Source organism: Balearica regulorum, chromosome 1, assembly GCF_011004875.1.
Source record: "Balearica regulorum gibbericeps isolate bBalReg1 chromosome 1, bBalReg1.pri, whole genome shotgun sequence".
In the NCBI taxonomy this organism is placed as follows: Eukaryota; Metazoa; Chordata; class Aves; order Gruiformes; family Gruidae; genus Balearica; species Balearica regulorum.
The window spans coordinates 134871048-134895509 of NC_046184.1; the positions used below are offsets into that span (position 1 = coordinate 134871048).

Here is a 24462-nt window from a genome sequence, read left to right on the forward strand (position 1 = left end):
AAGTGTTTCTTTTTCACTCTGTTCTCTGTGTTGCTAATTCAGACTTTTCAGTCATTGTGCCTCTACTACAAACTCAGTTAGCAGAATTTAAAACTCAACTCGTTACAACTGTAAAAAAGTACCAACCTTATTAATGTATGTGACACATAAAAATTGCTGAAAGGTGAAATCTGGCCAAACAGAAAATAATTCTTTGAGGAGAAGGTGTGCACATGCTGGAGAGAGGCTGTGGTGGGCACCACACACAGCAGATGCAAAGGGTGGGGGGGAAACCCAGGAACATGCATTTTCATAAACTGCAAGAAAAATATTTATGGACCTGTGATTTGAAAATAAGGTCTCATTCATCATGGATGAGGACCACGAACACATTTCCAGAAGTGACATTTCCTGGCAACTGCCACCTCAAGAGCCACTTGAAGAGAGAGAGCGTGAGCCAAGGTTTCCTTCAGTTCTTTGGTGTCAGCTTGTAAATCCAAGTAGACTATCTCGTCCCTTAGTAAGTGCAGAGGAAACTGCACCGTTCTGGGTGCTGGCTAAGGAGTTCACTTCTCATAGGTCCCTCAGCAGGTACTTTTCCTTCTCTCCTTCTCATGTGACGGGAGAAATTTGGTTTTAAATAAAATGGGTACAAGATGTAATTTGGTTATATATGTGTACACAGACCTACACACATGCACACACACACATATACAAATATACATACATATCTATCTATGTATCTGTATGTATGTAGGTAAACACACACATATATATACACATTATCTACACACACACACACATATATAGACACACCATATGAAATGAATCCCCCCACTTGGGCAGAGCTCCCTGCCCCGCCTAAATCCTGATGGACAAAGGGACCTGTGCTGGCCTCCCCCTCCACTGCCCTACGCCTGCAAAGATTGCTGTGCAAGGTGGCAACATAGATGGATCAGGCAGGGCTCAGGGGAGATCAAAACATGCAGTTCCAGCATTTCTTTCAAATGGTGGCTTTCCCCCACTGTGTCCATAGAGGTAGTAATCTCTTCTCTTCACTTTCCAGTTCCCTGAATCTCCCACCTAATGGCCCAACACAGTCTATGCCTGTAGGCCCTTTAGGATGCAAAGATAGGATAAGGCGCATTTGGAAATAAAAGTAGTGTACTTTTTTGAAGACTTTGAGTGTAAATTTTCTTGATCTTATGAACTTTTTGTAAATTTGAAGTTATTAGCTGTTCTGTCTTGTTATATCATATTCCTACCAGGAAGAGTCAGAGCCAGCCGAGTGCCTAATTTTGGGTAGAATTGTTGCTAAGACTATTAACACCTGAAGAAATTCTACCTGCACCAAGAAATGGGATGGCTATGTCCCAGGTAAGGGTCATTTTTCTCCAGTTTGTTAGCAGACAGGTAGGATTTTGGAATGTAAGACTTTTCCAGTCTGGAACAAAGACAGGGAGAATCATCACAGGAACTGAAGATGCTCTGACCAGCAAAGACTTCAGGACCAGCCCGGGGGACAGGTGTCTGGTTCTTTGGAAATATACCATGATTCAAAGGAGAAATCATGTCCAAAGAGTGAAATTACTGAGTGTGGTCCTGTAGCCCTGAAAGGAGCCCTAGGTTTGAGGAATGGATGTGGCAACTGGATCCTGCGTTCACAGTGGCTTTGCCTTGGTCTGGTGCTGGCAGATGGCAAGTACGATCAAACCAGAAACTCCTTTTGTGAACCCTGTGTCTATTTACTCTGTGAGATACACATGGACCAGGACACCAACAGCCCAGGATAAAGTATGCTTGTGGGATACCAACCTGCTGTGGGCACCTCAGAGACCCCCCTTTCAGAGAGGGTGATGGAGGGCAGGGATATCTGCCCCCATGGGGAGGACTGCAGGCTCAGTGGCCCCAAGAGGTGCTCTGTGCGACCTTATCAAGCCTCCAAGAAGACCAGGCTGCAGCACATCTGTCCAGGCAGAGGTTTATGTGGCACAATATTACCAAAATACATACAACCAATACCAGACTGTTCAAACAATTACCCTATCAGTCAGCAGGTCTCTCAGTCAAAGGACAAAACAGCCACAGTCTCTCTGTCCATAGGTGACTAGGGACTAAGGGACTTCTGTCTTGTAGGCTCCTTCTTACTATGGTTGAATTTAAAGCTCTTAGCTAATGCTTCTTCACTTATAACTCCTGTCCGTGCACATTTGGATACATATGTGGATTCCTTTTAGTGATGGAACTGCTGACACGTTTGCTAATAGGGATAAAGATCATAGAATCATAGAATCATAGAATCATAGAATCATAGAATGGTTTGGGTTGGAAGGGACCTCAAAGCTCATCTAGTTCCAACCCCCCCTGCCATGGGCAGGGACACCCTCCACTAGACCAGGTTGCCCAAAGCCTCATCCAACCTGGCCTTGAACACTTCCAGGGATGGGGCATCCACAATCATAAGATATGATTATACATGAGATGTGGCAACCTAGCCCCTGAACTCAAGCAATATTAAAGGGGAAAAATTGTTTTTCCATTCCTCATTTTGTGTGTTAATCATCAAAACCAATATTTATACCACTTTCTCCATTTACACAATTTTTCCCCACAACATTTTTAATGCTGAAATTTCAATGGCTAAGACACAAATGTAATTTCCAGTCAGACCAAAGTGTCAGCTTGCATCCAGAACACGGGGCCAAACCCAGGACCCAGGAGGGCATTCTGCAGGGATAGCGCTGGAAGGGGCAGTCCTCGTCCTCCTCCGTATTTCATCAGCAGTCGTGCACCCACGTGTGCTCAGGTTGCCTTCCCTGCTGGCGGGGTTTGTGGATGCCGTTCAGCTGCTGTGTGTATCTTTTAACGTAACTGATTTTTTTAAAGATATGGACAAAGAAATTCTAAATATGATTCCAGATCTCTTGCATATGTTATAGATAGGAATAAAATTGAAACTCAGTTGCTTTGGCTCAGCTGAGTTACGATTAGAATTAGCCCAGTATTAGAAACTTTGCGTCTCCAAATACAGAAATGCAAATTCCACTTGAGTGGACAAATTAAAAAAAATAACAAACAACAATTTATTTTTTATTTACATGGTTTAGACTTTTACATGGAAGTTCTGCTTACTTGCAATTGTAGACAAACGAGCAAATATTCAGGGACAGAAAAAGGATTTTGTGCTTGTAAATTATACTGATTTGGGAAAGAAAAAAATGCAAATGGAGATTATCTGTGAGAACAGGATTTTTGCAAACAGACCCAGAGAAATGAGGCGGAGGTCCTCCTGAAAAAACATTGCCATTTGTTCGCCATTAGGTTCACGATGTTTGTTTTAGACCAAGAAATTACTTAAAAATAAAAGTGCACCGCTCAGATACCACACTGCTGGTGTGACCGCGACTCAGTGAAATTGATTGAACTGGGGGTAGGGGGGCGGGAAGGAAATGACCCCGTGCAGCGCTGTGATTTCCACACCATGGAGACAACGCAGGGCCTCCAGTGGGAAGCGCAGCTCCCCAGACATGTGGTTTCAATATCCGTAGGGTATGCCGTGACCACTGCTGAGCTGCGGGCGTTTGGCGCTCCGTTTCTCACATACCATCGGGGCTTGGCAGATAAGAAGGGTGGTTTCGCGCCGCGTCCAGCGTCCAGGGAGGCGCGCGGCAAAGTTGCCTGCAAACAACTTGCTCAGGAGTGGTGCAGATCCGCGCGCGCTCGTATCTCTGCGGGTTTTCTTTGCAAATCCCCCCCAGGCAGAGTTTGCTCAACTAGTTGAACTGGCTCTTCTGTCTTGTTTTTTTGGCAAACTAAGAATTTCCTTCCTGATAAAAACGGATGGCGGGCGCCCCGATTGGGCGCTGTGTTGGAGAGGATGTGACATCAGGCACATCTCTCGCTTCGCCGGATCGCTGGCTGCCTCCCAGGGCAGCCAGGGAGCTGTTTCATTAATTCCCAACCCAGGTACTCGAGTTTCTGTACAAAGTGCTGCCGGCACCACGTCCCAGTCTGCTGCAAGGTCTGTTCAACTCATACGTGCGGAGCCTGCTTAACAGATCACTCCCACTGCCGGGGGCTCGCCTGGGACGATGGAATTTGAACTCTCGAGACTGACTGCGAAGTGAAAAAACAGAAATCAGACGGGGCTGAGATGGATGATGAGGGAACAAATCAAAACGCCAGCAAATTGCAAGGAGGTGGAGGCCAGGCATCTGCAACGGCTCTATCAAACCCGCTGATGAGGGGTAAGTAACGCTCCTGCCTTGCCTCCAGCCTTCGCCTCTGCCAGCAGCGGTAGAGAAGCAGTGGAGAGGGCAGGGTCAGGCTACGGTGGTGTGCTCCTCCTGATGTCCTGCTTCCAGGGCAGGTCTGCAGCGAGTCCTGCACAACAGCCCCATGCCCTCACACTTCAGAAGGGATTTTAATAAGCTATTCCTATTTAATACTGAATTTTTGGTCTGATTCTGTACTGCAGTTTGTACAAGTGGAAACAAATGTAGTATTTGAACCACAGCACGCTGAAAAAGAAGTTGCAATGTGGCATGTTTGACTTAGATTAGTGCCAGCTGGTAGGTCAGTACTGGATCAGTTCCTCTTTTCTTTTCCTTTCTTTTCCTTCCCTTCCTCCTTCCTTTCCTCCTTTCCTTTCTCCTGTCTTCTTCTTTTATTTCCTTTTCTTTTCTTTTCTTTTCTTTTCTTTTCTTTTCTTTTCTTTTCTTTTCTTTTCTTTTCTTTTCTTTTCTTTTCTTTTCTTTTCTTTTCTTTTCTTTTCTTTTCTTTTCTTTTCTTTTCTTTTCTTTTCTTTTCTTCTCTTCTCTTTTCTTTTCTTTTCTTTTCTTTTCTTCTTTTCCTTTTCTTTTTCCTTTTTCTTTTTCTTTTTCTTTTTCTTTTTCTTTTTCTTTTTCTTTTTCTTTTTCTTTTTCTTTTTCTTTTTCTTATTTTTCTTCTTATTTTTCTTTTTTCCTTTTACTTTTATCCTTTTCCTTTTTCTTCTTATTTTTCTTTTTTCCTTTTACTTTTATCCTTTTCCTTTTCCTTTTTCTTTAAGACAAGCAGACCCAAGTGTTGTTGTCCAGGTTAAGCCATCAGCCCTAGCAAGTTGTTCCCCAATGGCCAGGACATTGTGGTCAGCTGTGACCAATGCTATTGTGGTCACCGGTGAACAGTTATCCAGACTAATGGCCTCACTCTGATCATTGCTCTGTTGTCTGGCCCAGAGCCATTGAAAATAAGATATGGTGACAAAAGACAAGTAAATTAACCTCACATCACAGTTTAGCTGGACGTGTTCCCTGTAGCTCTGTTTTCTGAGAAGCTATTCCTTCAGCTCATGGTGAGTGCAGAGGGAATGATCTAAATTAAGACAAAGTGACTTTAGACCGTCCTCACTCCTTTCCTGGGCTGTTCAGGATGCTTTCATTCATACCAAATAGAAAATTAAGACCTTAAAACCACAATGCAAAATGATCAGTATATCTGCTGTGTTGTCTGCCCCTCCTCACGTGTGTCACGTATGTACATCCTGAGGCTGGGGCAGGAGGGAAGGGATGGCGATATTATTAACGGTATAAGTTGAGCCAGGTCCACACTGGAGATGAGCTCCAGCAAAATGGAGGCTGGAAGGAGGGGAGCCCACATGCCACAATGCTGCACACAGATCATTTGGTCCTTTCAAAATCAGACTTCAGTCCATTCCTCTTGTGTCTGCCTGCTCCTTAGCAGAGTCAATAAGCTCTGATGGTGACTTACAGCAGGAATGTATTTGGCTCAGGCTACATATATCACAAACCTTAGGGGAAAGCCTTAGAATATGAAAAATACCATTTGTAATACTGTTATATATAATGCCATAGGCATACGTGTATGCAAATATGTATGCAAGAGCATACCTCTGCTGTAAAGATTTCAAAGCCCCTTGCAAGCTGCACTGTGCATGACAACCACAGAATAAAACCAGCCTGGGGACAGGCACAGAGTGTGCAACACCCTCCACGTGGTCAGGGGCTGGAAAAAGGTACTTGCAGCCATCACCACAAAAACAACTGCTCTCCTAGAAAGGCACTGTGAATACTCTGTGGTCCACAGGGAGCAGGTATGGTTTGCATGTTTGTGTGGTTATTGCTATAAGGGTCCCTCTGTGTACACCACACTGCCAGTGTTCATGTGTGCAAGTGATGGCAGTACAATCAAATATGACCAGAGGTTTAAGGTAACCTCTGGGCTGGCTGGGATTTTCAGTGGTGAAAGGGGAGCTAGGTGACCCAATGCCACTGAAAGCCAGTGGGTTTTGGATGTCCAGATGCTGAAGGTCCTGAGGCCTGACTCCACTTGCCTGTGGACTAAGGCGTGGGTAAATTTCAAATTTGGATAAATGGTCTCATTCCTCTTTGAGCAGTTGTACATATTTTTGGCAATCAGAAATCCTTGTTGCTATGGCGGTATATGCAGTGAACACAGCTGTTTCAGTCACATACGTTGGCCTTGCTCCTTCATGGGAAGCTCTAGTGGGCGAAGTGGTTTGAGGACTTTCGCAAAAGTCAGTATTTCAAGATTTTAAATGTCCATGGCCAGCTAACACTGGCATTTGCTTAGGCTTTAATCAAAAGCCTGTGTACGGTATAAATACTGATCATGTGTATTACTGACAGCATGCCTCCCATGGGGGAGTGAGACCCCAACATCCACTGCAGCCTCCATCCTCCTCCAGGTGAGAAACACGAGTTCCAGCCTGGAGCAGGCAGAAAACACAAACTTTGTGGTTTGCTGGAGGGTGATGCCCTGGGTGCAGGAACTAGGGAAATTTGCCTTTCCCTGCAGGGAGGCTGCCTACCTGGCATTGCTGGGGCAGGACAGATGGCAGCTCGGAGCCACGTTGTTCACGGTGGCAGATTTGGAAGTACATCGTGTCAATTAGTCATCAGACAGGCCTTTAAACCCCTTCTTCCCAATGTATCCAAGGCTAATTTAAAGCTAGTATATTTAGAATATTCTTCCATTTAGGATAAAAGCTTCGGTTCCTCTCAGTACAGAATTTCCAGCTGGATTATGACGTGTTGGCACATACCTCTTTTTATTTTCCACTCACATTTTGACACTTATTTGGTCAATCTTTTAATTCGTTGTTAGGACGTGGCAAAATTGCAAGCTAATGGCCAGTCCATAGATGACTATGGTCTGGTCTGGCTGTTTTTTACAGTCTCAATAGAAACCTGCCTTTTCTCAAGCGAGTACTGAATGGATAAATTCTGCACAAGGATGTGATGGTATGACCATGCACCTCCTTCTTTGTCTCCAGAGTGCTGGCATATCGATATAACAACTTGGTAGTTTGCACAACACCCTGCCTGTACTTGTGTGGACAAAAAAAGATCAAGCTGTATCTCACAAAACTTGTTCCTCAATCTAGATTTTTAGAATTACTACAAACATGCTTCCCTTGTAACTTATACAGATTGGGCAATGGCATTGGTTTCTAAATGGGAAAATCGAAAGCTTTTTACAGAGCCTGGTTATAAAACCAATGGTAGCACAGGCAGAATCAGCAAGAACAACAGAATGGTCAGCTAAGCATCATTTGACACACATAACTTTTAAAACAAAGCTATTTTAGTCAATTAATAATACCGTGCTTTAATAATTGTAGCATAGTTTGGCTACCCTTATGAGACCAGAACCACAGATTCTGGAAATGACTGTCCATTTGCTAAAGGCAAAGGATATTTGTGAACTTACTGGAACTACATGTTTGTTGTGGGACATGACTCATGGAACATAGGAGGAGGCAAGCAGAGCTCAAATGATGCCAATAACAAAGAATACAATTTTCTTTAAAACCTGATTGACTTACATTTACCCAGATTTCCCAAGTTCATTCCTCTGCTCATTTCATGCACTCAGTACTGCCCATAAAGCTGTATTGGGGTTATGTCTCTTTCATCCTTTGGCCTTCTAATTTTGAGGCTTCTTTCAAATATGAAACACATCTGAGTTGATGAATCTTTCTGTGCCTGTGAAGTTTGACTTGCTTCTCAGTTTCTTATTTTTTCCCCTTTGACTTTCATAGTGAAAGTAATACAAGACTGGAAAAGATCCCCTGACCCATGGAGCTCATCTTTTGAGCTATTTTTATACTGCTAAATAAAAGAGATTGGGACCATTTCTGTCCTTGAGACCAAATGGTGCAGCCTGACTTGCCTTCGCATCTTTACTTACTTAAAGCTCAGTGCTGAACTACTCTCCTGGCTTTCTTTACTTGGCAGTGCAGATTTACGTACCAAGTCTGCATAGTCTCTGACAGCGTCTCATAGTCACAGGCAGCAGTGGAATAGATGGCAAGTTTCAAAGTGTCCACCAAACACCTAGTCTGTAGGCCATGGTCCACAGATCACCAAACACCTTCCCAGTTCCCTGGCAACAAACTCGTGATCTGAAGGAAAAGACCCAAACATACACCTATAACAAGTATGTGCCAAGAGCAGGAGAAGATGCCAAGCTTTCTCCCTGGGGAGAGTGCAGGAAGAAGACTGTGCCCCATGCTCAGAGCAGGCTGATGGTCCCTCCCAGCCTGCTCTCCAAGGCATCTCTCCTTCAGAATTCAAAGCTGATAGTCATTTTAACTGCACCCATAAGCAGGATATACTGACCAGGTAACATAATCTCCAGCCACCAGATCTGTGTCCTGTCTCTAGCACAGTCAGTCTCCGGTGGACACAAAATAAACCTCCTTTCTAGTCCCAAGGGTTGCCCAGTGATAGCTCAGATCAAGTAAAGACAAACCTAGCATAAACCAATGAATGATCTAGTATTTTATACAAGCCCTCCTCCTTTGCCTTCCCCTAACGAGGCAGCAGTCATAACCAGAGGCAGGGAAATCAGGAGAAATGGTGAAAAACATGAATCAGCTGCTTGTCCAGTCATCCCTGATGAGACCCCTCTTCCTAAGGGCCTTGTACTGCCCACAGCTCACCCCCTTCAGGCTTCAAACCCACCTCGACGTTATTTCCAGGGTGTCACTGGGATTGTTCTGTGAGCCAGGAGCATGCCAGACCACTGTTAGGGAAGGATTCTCACAAAAGAAGGTGAAGTCTTGATTATTCTGCTAGATTTTTTTTTTTTAATGATTTCATTTAAATAAGAACTATCACAGGGACCAGTTGGGTTCCCTCTTGTGATGTGCATGTGACTACTACCAGTTTGACTAGCTGCTTGTCACAGAGACCCACATTTTTTGTGTACAAGAAGTGAAACACTAGAATTTACCCTAGTTTAGTCCGTCAATGAGCCATGAGCCATTATTCAGAGACAGTAAGATGCAAGATGTACATACTTGCAAAAGTGTGCTATGCAAATAAGCATTGTGATGGACATCGAGTGACTCAAAAATGGTATATTGTAGTAGCAGAAATATCCTTTTGCCTACTTGAACAACTCTAGACAGATGTATTGCGCAGTGATAAAAGAGTCTTGCAGGAATAACTAAATCTATAGCAGGCCTTTTGCGGCCGCTATGCCGGCAAAAAAATCACCCGCCTACCTAACATACCTATACAGGCAAAGACCTTCTGTGTGTGATAGACACAACACATTTCACATACAATCATCTTCAGGTCACAATTTATTTAGTGCAGAATTTTTCAACCACAAAACCATTGTAAGTCTCGCTATACTAGATTTTATCTTGTTTAAATTTGATGTCCTTTACCAAGCACAGTTGAAGGTGAGAGAGCTGAGTGATGGCTGAGAGCGTCGGTTATCACCCTGTCCCAGCACATAGCCAGAAGTGGCATAGCCAGAAGTGGCAGGACATCAGCCATGAGGGGTTATGCATGTTCATATCTGAGACAAGGCAGGATCTGCGGATCTTGCATAAGCACTGACATCATCAGCTAATCTGCAAAAGTTATTTTAAAGACTTACGATGGCTTATTAGGTTTTGTTGCTGAAGGCAGACTTCTTGTTGTTAAGCATCCTTTTCTATGCGTATGATCTAGTCTAGTCCCTGAAAACCTCAGCAACTCATGCAAGTTGGTCAGTGGGGTTTTCTCTGCAGTTAGTGGAAGGAAAGTGGGACATCTCCAGAGAGCAGATGTGTTTCTAAAAGAAGCTGGGTGAAATGAGCTCTGGAAATGTTTCTCTTCCTTCCCAGGGGAAACCTGGGCCATTAACATAGACCAGACACCAACTTTTGAGGCAATGAATACTGAAGGAGGTAAATGTCTCCCAGAGGGATTATTGCTGTCAGCTGACCCTGAGGCATAAAATCTGTAATACTGAAGATCCCCTTCTATTAATATTTGTATGGTCCTCAGCACTAAGCTAGTTTGTTTCACTATATTAAAATAAAGAGCAAATGCAGCAACTGGAGAACTGAAACATAAAAGTCATTAGCAGTAACTATTTCCTCAGACCTTTGTTACTCAGCATAATTGAGGAAAGATACGCATATCTTGTAAAATGCATTAAATAATGCTTGTGTCTGGCAGAAAGATCCTTCAGAAAAGCACTCTACATGACTTGACAGGTTTGGTACCAAATTTAACCCTAAGGATTCGCTCCCATACCTCCTTGATCCAGCCAGAGCTATGCTGACTCTTTTCCAGTAATTATTTTTTGACGTGGTATTTTTCTGAACATCAAGCTTTATATACCAAGATTACTTGGGAACACTACTTAAGGTTCAGTTTCTGACATGGACCTTTCATGCCTCCTCAGCTGTCAGGCAAGGTGACCTGAAGTCAGTCTTTCACATAAGACCTTATAAGAGCAAATATGAATCTGTTTGCTTTATATGGGCACTTAAACTATCAGTGTATTTATCACGGTAGTAGGAACACTTTCCTTATGACCTACTTCACCCCTCACAGGCTGGGCCTGTGTCCTCACTGCCATGCAGCTTGTGTACTATCCTGTCCCCTTGGCTGTCCCTGCAAGCTGAGGCAGACCCTTCCTTTGAGCTTCCCTCCATACGTGGTGTATCTCGCTGTGTGGTTTCTACAATGCAGAAATTAGTAATATTAGTAATAGGAACACAGCTGTTGTTACTTAAAATACACCACTGCACAGGCTAACACCAAAAATGAGGAGCAAAATCAATAGGTAACACAATTTATCTCCTCGTACTTTGGTACCTTCTCTTGTTAGGTATCGTTGACTCTAGCCCAGCTCTGAGCAGGGGTAAATGACTGAGCAGCCATGCCCTCTTCAAAATGTAGTCCTTCTGACCTAATTGGTAAAGTGTAATGAGTTTGTGTAAACAAAGGCACTGGAAATAATTCAAAGTGACAAGCTCAGTCAGAGCAAGGTAATGTTCTGCAAATCCCTTTCTTGTCTGCTGAAGGGGAGTGCAGCCAGTACCAACACAGGATGAGTTAAAAACACATCCAGATTGAAGCCATCCTCTTGTCTCACTCCCTCCCGGCAGCTGCTCCAAGGAACGCTTGGCAGCTCAAGTAATAAATCAGAAGAAGAAAAGTTTGCTGGAGTCACACAGTTGAAGTAAAGTACACTGATGAAACAGTCCATGGAGTTGTTAGCCTTTTCCTGTCTTTCTTTATACAGACTTTGTTTCAGACTGGTCTCCTTTACACGATGCCTCTATCCATGGGCGTCTGCTTACTCTGAAGAAACTCATCAAACAGGTACCCCTCTGCTGGGTTGATACGATCTCTGCTGGGTTTGCTCAGTTGTTGAATGCAATCTGTCCTTTACTGTGAAACCTCCAGGGTGAGAAAATCATGTTGACTAGAATGCAGTGAAATCTGCTTGTAACAGATACTATTTTTTTTTTTCTACAAGCAGTTCCTTGCCTAGCACAAGGTCTGTGCATTAAGCTGATGACATACCAAAATATCTTGGGTCATAGTTTAATTCTGGTGCAGGTAATGGTATCCCGATTATAGGGATCTCCAGGTGGCTGGGGAATTCCTTCTGCAGCTCCTGCGCCTGTGAGCAGCGTTTGGTGCCCCAGATGGGGGGCAGCTCTGAACCCAGGCAAGGCTCCAGCTGAGGCTTCAATTCAGCCACCCACATGTCTGTTTCTGAAGTGTCTGAGGGTACCCAGGGCCCATGCTCCCACTGCAGAAGGGCACAGCTAGGGAGAAGCGAGTTCTGAATCTCACTGCTTCATTCCCTCAAAATTCTTGGATTTAGCCTGTGGAGGAGTTGACAGAAAGGCAAGGGTTATTGGAAAGTTAGAGACTCTTGCAGCTTAACCTTCTGGAGCACCAAGATTGCTAGAAACAAAAGATCCTGCAGAATCAAACCAATGGTTTCTAATGCAGGGGCTGTCTCTCCTTCAGAGCATGTCATGCTCTGACCAAAGACCAGAAAACACCTCAAAAACATTTCAGGATTTGACCCAGTCAAACAACTGCAGACTGAGCAGGCAGGAGGTCAGAATGCTTGAGCGCTGATGTAAAAAGGTGGCAGTCACAACCCTGCCAAGAACTCTAGCAGCAATTTTTAATATTTTTTTTTCTTATTTCAGAGTTTATTATTCATGGTGTAGTAGAAATAAAATTATGCAGAATTCCTAAAAGAATGTCTGTATTGACCCATCTGACAGTCTGCTGCCTACAGCTTTCTGCACCAATTAGCAGTGTGCAGAAGGCATGACCTCTAGTACGCTGTGCCAGTATCCACTCCAGTCAAAGCATCACAGCTTGCTTCTCTGCTTTACTATTGAGATGAACAACTCCAGGCAGTTGAGGAAGGTGTAATTACATAGAGCTTTAAAGGTCATTATAGAAAGAGTTGGGGCTTTTTTTGTTTGTAGGGGGGTTTTGGTAGTTGGTTGTAATGATATTGTCTATTAATTCACCAGGGGAGTGATGTGAATCTTGTTACAGCAGACCAGGTGTCTCCTCTCCATGAAGCATGCCTAGGGGGTCATGCTGCTTGTGCCAGTCTCCTATTAAAACATGGTGCTCAGGTGAGTGCATGATGGACAGACCAGTCTCCAGTGTTAGTATCTTGCATTATCACTTTTTAATGTTAGGTGATGTACTATTTCATGACAGTGTATCACTGTGATTTACACTCTGTACTTAGCTCAGCTTAAAGTACATATGTTATAAAATGCACTTCTTCTTAATAAAGCAATCCAAAAAGCACAGATAAAAACAACAGTTACTAATGTTCTTTAGATGAAGGAGCAAACTTCTCATTATTTACTGAATGAATAAGGGGAAGTTCCTCTTACAAAGGTTTATAATCCTGCAACAATTAAGGGTGCATTTTATTTTCTGCACATACTAATCCCATTGGTGTCAATATGCAGAGCCTTAAGTAGAGATGTAGGACTGTTAGGAGCAACTGACGATAAAATGGGAAGGAAATGGAAACAGCATGCAAGTATGATGGTGAAATGGGCATGTCTCTTGACGTCTACTTTTCAAACTAATGTTGAAATTATAGTGAACAAGGAAATTAACTCATTATACTCATATATTACCTTTCAGTTTATTTATTTTTTTTTAAAGGGGGCTGCACACTTTCAGCTAAAAATGGACCATTTCAGGACAGGGAAATGGGTAGGTGTGTTTCAGCTGAGATAACTGAGAAATGGGCATACGTTTAATTCAGTAACTTAGTAACTCCTGAAAGACCCTGGAGAGGCACTGATTAGATATTCATTTGCAGGAGGAGAGACTTGGGGACAATGTTCAAAAAGATTTTTTTAATGATCTTTTTAATAAAATCTTGTAATCCTCAGAAGCAGTAGGCAGTTTCTGTAAGGACTTAAATAAAAAAGTACTGAGAACCTTATTTTCTGTTGAGAAACTGGATAACTTTAATCTATTTTGAAAAGGTGAGAAGATGAAGAAAAAGCCTGATTGTATTTCCCCCCCCAGGTAAATGGAGTTACTGTTGACTGGCACACTCCGTTGTTCAGCGCTTGTGTCAGTGGCAGTGTGCCTTGCTTGACTTTATTGCTGCAGCACGGAGCCAGCCTGCACCCGCCCTGTGACTTGGCATCCCCCATCCATGAAGCTGCTAAGAGAGGTAACCCCATTGGCATCAGCACTCCTTTCCATGTTACTACCAATGTGTCGAGATGGAAAAGAGAGATAAAGAATCATAGAATCATTAAGGTTGAAAAAGACCTCTAAGATCATCAAGTACAACCGTCAACCCAACACCACCATGCCTACTAAACTATGTCCCCAAGTGCCATGTCTACACGTTTTTCGAACACCTCCAGGGATGGTGACTCCACCACCTCTCTGTGCAGCCTGTTCCAATGCCTGACCACTCTTTCGGTGAAGAAATTTTTCCTAATATCCAATCTAACCCTCCCCTGAAGCAACTTGAGGCTGTTTCCTCTTGTCCTACCACTTGTTAGTTGGGAGAAGAGACCAACACCCACCTGGCTACAACCTCCTTTCAGGTAGCTGTAGAGAGCGATAAGGTCTCCCCTCAGCCTCCTCTTCTCCACGTTAAACAACCCCAGTTCCCTCAGCTGCTCCTCATCAGACTTGAGCTCCAGACCCTTCACCAGCTTCGTTGCCCTTCTCTGGACACGCTCCAGTAGCTCAAAGATAAGACAATTTTCTTGATTTGAAATACCTTCCTAGTTGGTCTCATCACGAGCGGTGCAGTTCCTCCCACTCCTAGTGCTCACCAAGGGCAGCCCAGCTGGGCTCTCGGGGCCTCTGAGTTCATGTGGTGACACCTGGAAGGGGTTGCATCATCCAAGTCAGTTGCCTACAATGTGGACATCTGAGGGAGTTGTCCGGCTATATTCAAAAGCAGTGGAGAGAAATACAGCCTAATTAATCTCATTTTTGATAGTCATCTGAAATAAGTCAGATAAAATGCGAGGGCTTTAGCCTGTTTTGCTAACAATGGGTTTGCAGCTCCTGTTTTCCAGGTTGGAAACACTGGAGTGGACAAAAGTATTACGCTACCATGTCTTGACAAAACATTGAATCTTTGCCAAATTACACTGCTGCAACAGAGAATTTGCTGGGGAAAAAAAAAAAAAAAAGCCTGATTTCTGTGAGTTGACTCTTTCTTTATTCCTTTTAAGGTCATGTGCAATGTGTTGAATTCCTCGCGTCCTGTGGGGTAAATATAGATCACAACATTGAGCATCTGGGTACTCCACTTTATGTAGCTTGTGAGAACCAGCAAGTGAATTGTGCCAAGAAGCTGCTTGAGTCAGGTAAAAAACAAAATAAAGGATGATGTACTTTCATTTCCCACAGCATCTATCTTTGGATTCTGTTTGCATGAAAGATTTAGAGGTGCTCCTGCTCTGGGACATGGAGATGTTTTGCTCCTAATGGCAGCCCTGGGTTAAATGGAGTAGCAGGGTAACCAGGGTCTTCCTCACCCAGGAACTCAGCTTTACAGCTCCCAAAAAAATGACGGGTGATCCTGGATTTCATATGGCCAGTGGTGCCTGGAACAAACACTATCTTTTCCAGTGCCTGTGTGTGTGATGCTGCATTTATTTGAAGTGGGCAGGAAGAAATTTCTTTTTTTTTCCTTTTCCTCCCTCTTTACTCAAAACAACTGACTCAATCATTTTTACATAGTATTTCTGCAAACATGTTTTAATTCCCACTGAATTAATAAAAAAGTTTGAAACGTTTCCAACATAGAAAAACATTCAGCACTATATACTTTGCACGAAACAAATGTAGCTATAAGTCTAAGCAGGTGGATAATTATACAAAATGATTTATTGTTATCTACAGTAGCGCATCTCTTCTAACCAAAGGGGCCATATAACCAAAAGTAGCCACATAGCTAGTACAAAAGCAATAGACCAACAAAACTGCTTTGGAAAAAACAAGCAAACATCATGTAGATCAACTTAGGCACTATTTAGCACAGTGATCTTTTTTTGGAAGAAGTAAAATACAAATCAATCAATATTAAATACTTGGCTATTATTTTCTGCTTTCTGCCATTTTGGGGGTTTGTGCTGCCTTCTATATATGAGGATGTGTACTATAAAAACATTATAAATAATTTTGAATTAGTTCTGCAGCTCACCCTTCTTAGGGTGTTTTAGGAGCCATTAGCCCAGGATAATGGATAAGGAACACTCATCAGGGGTGCTTGCTTATACCCTCCTCTACCAAGGGCCTCTAGAACTTTTCCATCCTCACATTTTTTCCCCAAGAGATGCTTCGGCATTTGGAAGTCTCACTGACTTAAGCTTCTGGTACAGCGCAGGTTGAAACCCTGCATGCATTTTAAGGGAATGGGGCACTGGGATGGGGAGCAAAGGCGGACCATAGGTGGAACTACATCTTTGTCCTGCTTCCAGATATCCCTGGGCTGGGCTGTGGATGAAGGACTTCCTCATGAATCGTTCCTCTGGGATCATTTCTTTAGCCACAACCCCACTCCTCCTCAACCAGTGCGAGCTGTGCATATGAAAACTGTAGTACTGAGCCCCAGCATAAGGAAACCCACCTCTGGGTAGATGCTACAGCATTGACAAATTATTCAGAGAAGATAGTGTAGAAATAGGCTACTGTATAGTCATTATTCTTTGTCATTGTTCTTTGTCATCTGTTGGTGTTCAGGAGCAAATGTGAACAGTGGCAAGGGCCTGGAGTCCCCTTTGCACGCAGCTGCCAGGAATTGCAGCGCGGAGCTGGTGACGCTGCTGATTGACTTTGGAGCAGACATTTGGGTGAAGAACGCCGAAAGCAAGAGGCCGATGGAGCTCGTTCCACCCGGCAGCCCCGTGGGCCGACTCTTCCTGCAGAAAGAAGGTGCCCTTTAGCGTTTGTTTCATTTGTTCACTCGGGATTCGTTAGGGAAAAACTACACAAACTGCTGCAAAAGGGTATGCTATTCCATGCTACAAGCACTACAAAACTGAGGAAAACTAAGCTTACCTCCATTCGCTGACATATGGACACTATCTTTTCTAGTGTCAGAATATAGTGGCGCACTAATAGGGAGAACGGTAACAACAACCACCCATCTTTCAGCCTCCAGGTTGTGAATCTACTGCATTGGGGAGCAATCGTATGGAGCTTGCAATAGAATGCAAAATAGAGTTTAGGGTGAAAAAACATGCAAAACACTCCTTAGAAATTAATGGTGGCTTTTTCAGATTACCTAAAGCACTGAAGTCAGCGGGAGTCTCTCAGTTCTCTTGTTTCTGAGATGGGAGTAGACCCAGGAGTGTTATCTGGAGCGTGCCGGTAAACACAGGCAGAAAATCACCTCTGATGGGAGTTGAAGCTAGCTGGTCAGTGCTAGGAGAGGGATCTTTGGTTATACAGTATGCTGATGGTCAGGTACATGCCAGATAGTGGTCTCAGCGTAAATGCAAAATTGCGACCAGAAGATTTTTAATGTACGTGATACTGAAAAAAAAAAAAAAAAAGAAAAAGTTCTTTGCCCTTGGCTTTTATTGTTTGGCCAAGATTTTATGTAGGTGCAAAAGTATCTTTAAAATGAAAGACTCTATATTAGGCTTTTTGTGGGGATTAAGGAAAATTGCACAAGAATGATAATGAATTTACATATATATACACACACATCTAGAAACTAGGCTTTTTTTAAAGGCCAGCATTTTGTGCTGCATAATCCAGCAGTATCAAACTGTAGGCTTAACCCTTAGGAAGTGCTTATTTTGACCTGTAAATTAAATATTTCCAGATCAATTTTATTTTGTTGGTTATGAATACTTTTATGAATTATGGAGAGAAAACATACTTACCAACCTTCAGGAAAATTACAATAAGGTTTCTCGTGACTAATTGTTGGTGTACTTGTGTTCTTTAGATGTTCTCATTCAGTCAGAAAACTATGTACGTTACTAAACGATTTGCATTATTTTAAACAAGTTGCTGATGGTGTGGTCCATGACATTATTATGTCATATACACATAATGTATATGTTATATACATATGTTACACATCGATATGATTGTTGTCATGAACAGATTTACACCAAGGTAAAACTGGAATAATAAAGCGACGAATCAAGCCTTACTTGAAATAGTAACATGAAAATAATAGCGTGAAAACAACTGTGCTGTGCATGCTATGTTTGAGTAATGGATATTTGGTTTCCCAGCCTAATCTATGGTGCACAGAGCAGTGATCTTTTCGAGCTCCAATCCCTGTTGCCTTAGACTCCTGACTGCCGCGGCACCGCGTGTGTCCTGTTTATTTGAGATAGAAAACCATTTCAGGCACACCCTGTGGAGCCGGCCCAAGAAGCGCTGCTCGGGCTGAGCTGATAGCTTGGGCAGTAAAGAACTTTTCTAAGCAAAATTCAGCAATCGAAATCAGAAATAATAAATGCCTGAAGGGCATTTTGCTTCTGAATTATTTTTTGTTCTGATGTTTTCCAGCATGCCCTTCTCTGAGTAGGGTCATGCCTGATGGGCAGCTGATGTTTAACTTCTTTGGTCGGCTGAACAGTTGTGCACTGGGGGACTGGTGCAAACGTTACCCCTCTGGTTTCACGGGGAGGTCTGGCAATGTGCTGTGGGGATCAGAGTCACCCTACGGCCCCACGGCCCCTCGGCACCGGCATGGCTGAGCTGCTGCTCTCCTGCCCCGCTCCCGCACGCGGCTCCTCTCCCCGCACGCCGCAGATGCTGGGGGGCAGCAGCCCTACACCCACGTCCAGGGCAGGCTGAGGGAGTGTGTTTTTCCACCAGAGGTGAGTCGGTGAGCTTGCCGACCCAGAGTTGCCCTAGGACTAGCCCAGAGCAGGTGTAGTACGTGTGGTGGTCTCCCTTCCCAGGACCTCACCATGCTGCCGGACCACTGCCTACCCTGCTTGTGTTGCAGGGAGAGTCCTGTGTGTGGGTGGGAGAATTAGCTAATGATCCAAAAATGCAATTTTTTTTAAGAGTATGCTTGCAGTTGCTGAATATTTTTCAGTGTAGTGACACTGCTTGTGTTTTGATAAGTTTTTAGTTTTTGAGGTGGTTTTTCTTTTAATGGAAGCTTTTTTCAATGAGATGTTTATAGGCAGGGCATTTACCTGTGTAATCAGAGTGGACAAACACACATGCAGTGTGAAACTGCAATAGCTGGTCTCACTTGCCCCATATCAAGCTTGCCTTGTTGTCTCATACCCAGGCATAGGGTAAATCATCTGCTGACTCCTAGCAGGAGGGTGCAGCCCTTCGTGCAGCCCTTCGCACAGCCCTTCAAATAGTGCAGTAGTTTTCAGCCTTGCAGAGCTGTTGGAAATGTGGTGACCTGCGTGAGGGAAGATTCAAAAGCTGATTAAAGCTGTCACCTCACCGCATTTTTGCTGCAGCCCCCGTTTCCTTCCCGCTGCACTTCACTCCTCCACCAGCACTAACATTTCGGCTCTCTGGTGACTGCTATCTTACCCACCCAGCAGGCAGGCACAGTGGTGGCACCTAAACTGTCCCCTCCTGGTGAACTTACCTCCCTCTTGCTTTCTACAGTGTCTCTTCTTATCTCCTCCCCACTCCCAGCACCCAACCCCACATCCACACTCACTGCTGCCCCTGCTTTGCCTTTCTTATCTGCCCTCCCACAGCCTCTCCCCCCTGGACCCACCGTGCTTATCATCCCTGTCTGCAAATGACATTTGGGGGGGCTGAACGTTGAAAGCTGCCACAGTTAAAAGCATCATGTGCAGGATCTAGCTCTTTGTGAAAAGGATAAGCCCCCCAAGTAAGTGTATAATGCCATTATAGTTAAATAAAAAAGAAAAAAAAAAGAAGCATCACAGATTCTTCAGCAGGGCTTGTATTTATCAGCATGGGCCCGGTTAATCTGAAAGGTTTAAATAAAGGATTATATAGTTTTTCTTTTGCTATGTGTTTGTCACTATTATGAAATATGTCTCAAGAAAGCAGTGGGCTGCAAACTTGAATCTCACTGGGGAGTCAGGGAGGAAGGAACCATCCGTCGTTTCTTCTCCTCAGGCAACACAAAACACTTCACACTCATGAAGTTTAAAAGGGAAAGACTGACGCTGCTAATGCTAACCGTGGCTGTGTAATGACAGAGGGTGACTAGGCTGGAACTGAATCGCAGGCAGGCTGGTGTCTTTTGCTGGGTACGGGTCTGGCTTTTCACTGCTGAGCATCCTGGGGTGGCTGCACACCCCCTGCGCAAAGTGGGTTGCAGGAGCTGGGGGTAGTGGTAATGCACAGCTGCCATTTCGCCGTCACAATTTTTGGGCGATAAAGCCACATGTGTAACCTCTTCCCCGACTCTTTCTCCAGGGCCGCTGTCCTTGATGCAGTTGTGCCGCCTGTGCATCAGGAGGTGCTTTGGACACAAGCAACATCAAAATATAACTGGACTTCTCCTCCCGGACGAGCTGAAACGTTTCCTTCTCCACGTTTAAGCCTTTCATCTTCAAAATGGTGCTTTTAATAACGCAGCAAGGTTCATTGAGGAAAGACTCTTCTCATCCGTAGTGTTTCCAATGCCTGCAATGTTAATTTATGAAAGTTGCTGGTCCCTAGTAAAGCCCTGGGTCCAAGAAGCACAGGACTGACCAGCTCAGTCCTCACTGCCACCAACCCTGGCAAATCCATCATTTGGAAAGGAACAAAACTGCATGGTTGCATGGTGAAGCTTGAAAATGTGACTACAAAGTGTAGAAAATAAGCACAGCATTTTAAAATAGAGCTCTTGATTCTCTGCACCCTGGCACAGTTTCAGAGGGTTTGTGATTGACAACCCCTTACAAAGAAAATGCATATCCCAGCCCAGCACTAACAGCGTTTCACGTATATATTAAGGATATGAGAGCTGTACCCACACCACTGTATGGACAAGGAAAGGGAACCCAACTGAACCTACTTGCAAAGCAAGCGAGGCCCTCTGGCAGATGTTATTTATTTTCTAAGTACCTCCCACTGCGGATAGATGAGTACCAACCAACAATCATCTGCATTTAGGCCAGCATCTGAAACACGCGTTTCTGCCATGACAGCAAGTAGGTCACTGCTGATGGCAGCTCCCTACAGTGCAATAATAGTGGGGGGAAAGTTTTTAATCATCCATTAAAGTCACTTATTCCTGATGCTTTGAGACATAAGGGAGCCACACTTCAGTACTCCATATTTTCTCCTTGTAGTGTACTATTTTTCAAGGACATAGGCTAACAGGCTATCAGTGTCAGACATTGAGTGCTCCCCCTTTCTGCCCTGAAAATTAGGTGATAGTTCCTAAGCATTTCTCAGCATGCATCAGAAAAACAACAGCTTCTATCCCCTTTCCCCACCCAAGAAAAGAGATCATCTTAAGACTGAGATTTTTTTTCCCTTGGAGAGGTGCTACCTCATTCGTAGCATTTTCCATGGGAGTGGTAATAACACCTCTAATGCAGGGCCATAAAACAAACAATGAAAATACTGAAATTAAAGTCCATTCCAAATTAGAAGGATAATGGGTAATTTCTGCCCCTTGCTTGGTTGACGAGCTGCTGGCTTAGTGTGGTGACTCTGAAACGAACGTGACATGTGGTTCTTATTCCATCGAGGTCATAAGACCAAATATTTCCTCCAGCTAAACTTCGACACTGGATATTTTTCTTTCTTCCCCTCAGAAACATGTCCTGCTGCCGCAAACCAAAGCACAGTTACGACCGCTCTGTGCTCTCCCGGGTGCTCCCCTGGGAATATTGACTGCCCGATACATGCAGCAGCAAAGATGCTGAAGTTCTGCCTCCTGTGCCTGCCGCCCTGTCCCCTCCCCAGCTCTGAACCAGGGTGCATCTGCATCACCTGGGAGCAGCAGCTCACCCACCCCCTCCCCTGTGGGGCTACTGCCACGTTGCCCCTGTGGCGGAGGGGCAGATCAAGCTCTTCGGTGATTTTGGAGATCCTTTTCCTCCTGACTTTGCTGTGAAGAGTGGGCCTGGTGTGTGAAAACTGTGACGACACTGTTAATGCCAGCAATGACATATATGAGTCCTCATCTTGTAAGTGGAGACACCAGCAGCCTTCAAATACACAAAATTATTTTGATCTTTAGTAGTGTGCCAGTGTGTGCAGTGCAAGCCTTCCTTTTGCTTGGATCAAATGCAACCTGGATGCTCATATTTGATGTAAATTACAATTCAGATCTGAGCTGGACAGCATCACTGCTGGCTATAGGTATTCAGTATGATAGTTTGATTATTTTTGTGCTGACCAAACACAGCAAGAGCAGTTCTGATGGTTTTGTCAGACATTAATTGTACCTTAGCGATACAAAATGACTAATACAGAGATGTAACTCCCCTTGCGACAGAGACACCTAGAAATCTTTGCTGATCCTACCCAATACATCACACATAATTTGAGCCACGTAAAAATTCACTGGCTGGTTTTAGATGGCCTTCTATATTCCTTCCCTCCTGTTGGGAAAGAAAAATAGACAACTGTCTTTACACATGGAATAGAAACAGGTGTCTTGGATAAGTGGATCCTTCTAAAGTCAGTATCTTGGTTAAGCTGAATCTGCATTGAACAGGCAGGGAACAGACAAATAAAACAGTGCTTAACTTTTGAAGATTAGAGTATGAAGAATCCCAGTTTTGGTTAAACATCTGAAAACTGAAGATTCATCTTATTCTATTTTAGATGACGAAGAACGATTTTTTAACCTACTAGTTTTATTATTTACCTTTAAGCATCTTCTTTTGTAACTTCAGCCAATGGGTTTATAGGAGTAATGCTAATACCAGGAGAAAATTGCTCAGAGAAGGCGGTGAGAGTGTTGCTTCTAGATTGCTTTTCTTCCGGAAATCTCATAGTGTGACTCTGTTTACTTGAATCCCTCTGATCAAGTGTAATTAGGATGAATTCTGTATACTCAGCTTGTATCATCTCAGTATATTTGCTTATTTATTTTAATATAAATTGTGATCAACACTGGTGAATTACAGCTTTATGTATCAACACTTATCCAGTTATAAACTGTAAAAGTCGTACAAGATGCAAACTGAATAAGCTCATTATAGGTGAGGTTTGGACCTTTTTCTACATTTGAAAGCATTCCAAATGTAATGCAGGACTTGAAAGACTGTAAGGAATATATTTTATCAAATTCTTTGCTATTATTTTGTTAGCAGTTTAATGATAGTCAAGCCACAATTGTATAGGATAATTGCTCAAAAATAAATGGTTTATACTCTTTTTTTTATTATTATTTTCATTCTTTTTTTTAAATGATAGCACTAGTTTTGTGGATTGTCTGATACTATGGAGTTTTGGACTGAACTCTAATTGTTTGCAATGCTGCCTACAGGTAAGTAGTGTACAGGATAATGCTTTTAAATAAACCTGTAGTAAAGCTCATAGAATCACAGAATGGTTTGGGTTGGAAGGGACCTCAAAGACCATCTAGTTCCAACCCCCCCTGCCATGGACAGGGACACCCTCCACTAGACCAGGTTGCCCAAAGCCCCATCCAACCTGGCCTTGAACGCTTCCAGGGATGGGGCATCCACAACCTCTCTGGGCAACCTGTTCCAGGGCCTCACCACTCTAACAGCGAATAATTTCTTCCTAACATCTGGTCTAAATCAACCCTCCTTCAGCTTAAACCCATTACCCCTTGTCCTGTCACTACACTCCCTGATAAACAGTCCCTCACCAGCTTTCCTGTAGGCCCCTTCAGGTACTGGCAGGCCGCAATTAGATCTCCCCAGAGCCTTCTCTTCTCCAGGCTGAACAACCCCAACTCTCTCAGCCTGTCCTCATAGGAGAGGTGCTCCAGCCCTCTGATCAGCTTCGTGGCCCTCCTCTGGATTCGCTCCAACAGCTCCATGTCCTTCTTATAAAGGTAAGACTAAGATGCAAATACTGTGCAAATCTTGCCTTTTGCTCATGTTTTAAGGTAGAGTTGGACTCCTGTAATTATTTTTCTACTCAGTTGAGGGTTAGTGAAAATGAGACGGAGACTTCACAGAGTAGAAAATGATGTAAATTAAATGGTCATCGTCTTTAGTTTAGCAGATTTTTACTGATTTGAATCAGTTTGTTTCTCTTGTGTCCTCAGCAAGAGGCACGTGTAACAATCTGTGTGCTTTTGTGTGTGCCTACACAACAGGAACTCTTTAGTGGAAGTGAGCGTGTGGAGATCCCTGCACGGTCAGAAGTCCAAGGGGGGTCCACCAGCATCCAGTGGGTACACTGAAGACACGTGGGAGGGCAGTAGTTCCCTCACCATTTGATGCATCTCTGGGTGTCTCTGCCCAGAGACCAGCTGAAAGAGAGATGGCAATGCCAGGAAATGGCTTTACAAGATGCTGCTTCTGCTGGATACAGAGCTGCTTACGGAAGTAACCAACCAACACCTCAACAAATGAAGGCAACTGATTTAAGCAAGCAAATTCTCTTTTGATTTACTGGAAGATGTCTGACACAACAAATCATTGCAAAGTTGTTTTGGATCTTCTGCAGTAGCTAGGTGGGATCAGCCACATGCCTGTACTTGCTGCTTCATTCTGCAGTCGCATGCAAAGGTCCACTGCTGCCCTGCCCATTTCTTGACATTTCATTTTTCTCT

The 24462-nt window shown here is 43.7% G+C and overlaps 1 protein-coding gene across 3 annotated transcripts; it reads left to right on the forward strand.

Annotated features, from left to right (window-relative positions):
• The first annotated feature begins 3857 nt into the window (after nucleotides 1–3857).
• Nucleotides 3858–23088, forward strand: ASB9 (ankyrin repeat and SOCS box containing 9). Of its 3 annotated transcripts, none has more exons than XR_012838899.1 (8): nucleotides 3858–4226; nucleotides 11539–11618; nucleotides 12803–12910; nucleotides 13461–13515; nucleotides 13833–13983; nucleotides 15011–15145; nucleotides 16524–16715; nucleotides 20181–23088. XR_012838899.1 is itself a non-coding variant. In XM_075775679.1 (8 exons), the coding sequence occupies exons 1-7, from the start codon at nucleotides 4133–4135 to the stop codon at nucleotides 20303–20305; spliced, it is 885 nt and encodes a 294-aa protein (XP_075631794.1). In that variant the 5' UTR covers nucleotides 3863–4132; the 3' UTR covers nucleotides 20306–20346; nucleotides 21515–23088. The 3 variants fall into 3 exon arrangements, 2 of the variants coding, with proteins under 2 accessions (XP_075631794.1, XP_010307550.2); XM_075775679.1 differs by lacking the exon at nucleotides 13461–13515 and having other exon boundaries at nucleotides 3863–4226; nucleotides 20181–20346; nucleotides 21515–23088; XM_010309248.2 differs by lacking the exon at nucleotides 13461–13515 and having other exon boundaries at nucleotides 3863–4226.
• Nucleotides 23089–24462: the final 1374 nt, after the last annotated feature.